This window comes from Sapajus apella, unplaced genomic scaffold, assembly GCF_009761245.1.
Source record: "Sapajus apella isolate SASKATOON/1434 unplaced genomic scaffold, GSC_monkey_1.0 scaffold85, whole genome shotgun sequence".
NCBI lineage: Eukaryota > Metazoa > Chordata > Mammalia > Primates > Cebidae > Sapajus > Sapajus apella.
In genome coordinates, this window is record NW_022437025.1 from 1,223,052 (window position 1) to 1,225,381 (window position 2,330).

At 51.7% G+C, this 2,330-nt stretch overlaps 1 protein-coding gene across 2 annotated transcripts in view; it reads left to right on the forward strand.

Annotated features, from left to right (window-relative positions):
- The window catches only part of MAEA (macrophage erythroblast attacher), a 53,229-nt gene that overhangs the window by 22,803 nt on the left and 28,096 nt on the right, over positions 1-2,330 (forward strand). For both annotated transcript variants that reach the window (XM_032253910.1, XM_032253909.1), the window contains exon 2: positions 881-1,063. In XM_032253910.1, coding sequence (XP_032109801.1) covers positions 881-1,063 — 183 coding nt within the window. The remainder of the gene's footprint in view (positions 1-880; positions 1,064-2,330) is intronic.

The window sequence follows — 2,330 nt, forward strand, 5'->3', positions numbered from 1 at the left end:
GTGTCCACGGGGAATAGATTATTTTTATGATTGGGGTGAGGTGAATGCGCTCATGCAGGAGAGGTGTGGGTTGTCCGTGTCCACTGGGAATAGATTATTTTTATGATTGGGGTGAGGTGAGCGCTCATGCAGGAGAGGTGTGGGTGTCCGTTTCCACGGGGAATAGGTTATTTTTATGATTGGGGTGAGGTGAACACGCTCATGCAGGAGAGGTGTGGGTTGTGCATGTCCATGGGGAATAGATTATTTTTATGATTGGGGTGAGGCGAACACGCTCATGCAGGAGAGGTGTGGGTTGTGCGTGTCCATGGGGAATAGATTATTTTTATGATTGGGGTGAGGTGAGCACTCTTGCAGGAGAGGTGTGTGTTGTGCACCTAGCTTCACGTGCGTGTTTTTGGCTTGCTGTGCCCAACCTTGCCCGGTGTGGAACCCATGCCCCATGCACCTTTGACCCTTCCTGGACTGATCTCTGTGGTGGCACCTGCAGCTGCAGCAGCCTGGTGGATCACTGGCCAGTCCTGTGTTTCACTGTCTGATAGCGCCATGCCCATCCACTCCTCTCCTATTCAGAAATGTCTTTAACTGTTCATTATTCTAGATGAACTTTGGGATTATTTTGTCAACATACACTTAGCATTTTTTTTTTTTTTTTTTTTTTTTTTCGTCAAAAATTGGGTTGCTTATCATCCAGGGACGTGGAGTGGCTCTCCATTCACCAGGGCTTTCTTGGGTCTTGGTCGAGGTTTAGAGTAGATACTTGGAGACCAGAGGCTTCTAAGACTTCTGTCTCTGAAAGTACCATGGTGTGTCCTGGGTGTGGGGCTGGCGGGGCTCACACCAGGGGAGCGGACCCCTCACCATCCTCCTTCCTCTCCAGGTGCCCTACGAGACACTGAACAAACGCTTTCGCGCCGCTCAGAAGAACATTGACCGGGAGACCAGCCACGTCACTATGGTGGTGGCCGAGCTGGAGAAGACGCTCAGTGGCTGCCCTGCCGTGGACTCTGTGGTCAGCTTGCTGGATGGTGTGGTAGAGAAGCTCAGCGTCCTTAAGAGGAAGGTTGGTCCCTCCCAGTGGTCCCTCTTCAGCTGGGGGCACAGACACTCCATTTGTCTTGAAAATGAGTCCTAACACTGGCAAGCTGCCATGGTGGGAACGTGGGAGGTGCAGCTGGGGGCCCCCTTCCCTGTGCCCTGCCTTCTGGGACCACTGTCGGCTGAGCAGGCCAGCTTCCTGTTCCTGTAGGACCATGTTGTCCTGCTCCAGGAGTGTCCAGAGCCCAGGCAGAAGAGAGGCCAGGATGTATAGAAAGTTGATTTTTTTTCTCTTTTTTTGGAGACATATCACTCTGTCACCTAGGCTGGAGTTCAGTGGCACGATCTTGACTCTCTGCAGCCTCCGCCCTTTGGGTTCAAGCAGTTCTCCTGCCTCAGCCTCATGAGTAGCTGGGATTACAGGTGCACATCACCATGCCCAGCTAATTTTTGTATTTTTAGTAGAGACGGGGTTTCACCATGTTGGCCATAGGGGTCTCAAACTCCTGACCTCAAGTGATCTGGCCTCCTGGGCCTCCCAAAGTGCTGAGATTATAGGTGTGAGCCACTGCACCCAGCCCGATTGATTACTTTTAGATAGAAATTCACCTCAAAGGAGCATGTGGAGTTCCTTGTCACTAGGATGGATGGACAAGGGCATTGGGACAAATCTGGCTCACTAAAGACACCCAGAAAGTGGGATAAGATATCTTAACACATTGCAGTGAAAATATCCAATACATTGTGAAACAGAAAGAAATCACTAGGCCAGAACTGGAGGGCAGGGAGTCAGAGATGAAAACAGCAAGAGACGGCTGTTGCCCTCAGAGTGTCGGCAAGGTCACATGGAGGTGAGGACTAATGACCCAGGCCATGGAAAGTGGGGCCCAGTGGAGAGAAGCTGGGACCCCACGGTGCTACAGCTCAGGGTGGGTTGTGCCAGAAGTGGACTGGCATTGACAGAGTGTTGCAGCCCAGGTTCACAGTACCTGGGTGATGGGAGACCCTTAGCCTTCCCTCCAGTGAGGTGGTGCCGACTGGTGGTGCCTTCCAGCTCTGGGCAGAGTAAATTCAGATTATTTTATGGGGAGGACACCCTCAATATGGGCATAAGATGATTCTTAAAAGTAAGTTTTCAAGTACAACATCCAGCACAGAGACAGCCTGGGTGACATTGAGACCCTATCTGAAGACACCGTGATGGATTAGAGACCCAGCAGACAACAGACTGCAGCACAGACTGCGGGCGTGGGGGCTGCCAGGTGCCACACTTTACTCAGAGCTGCACAGAC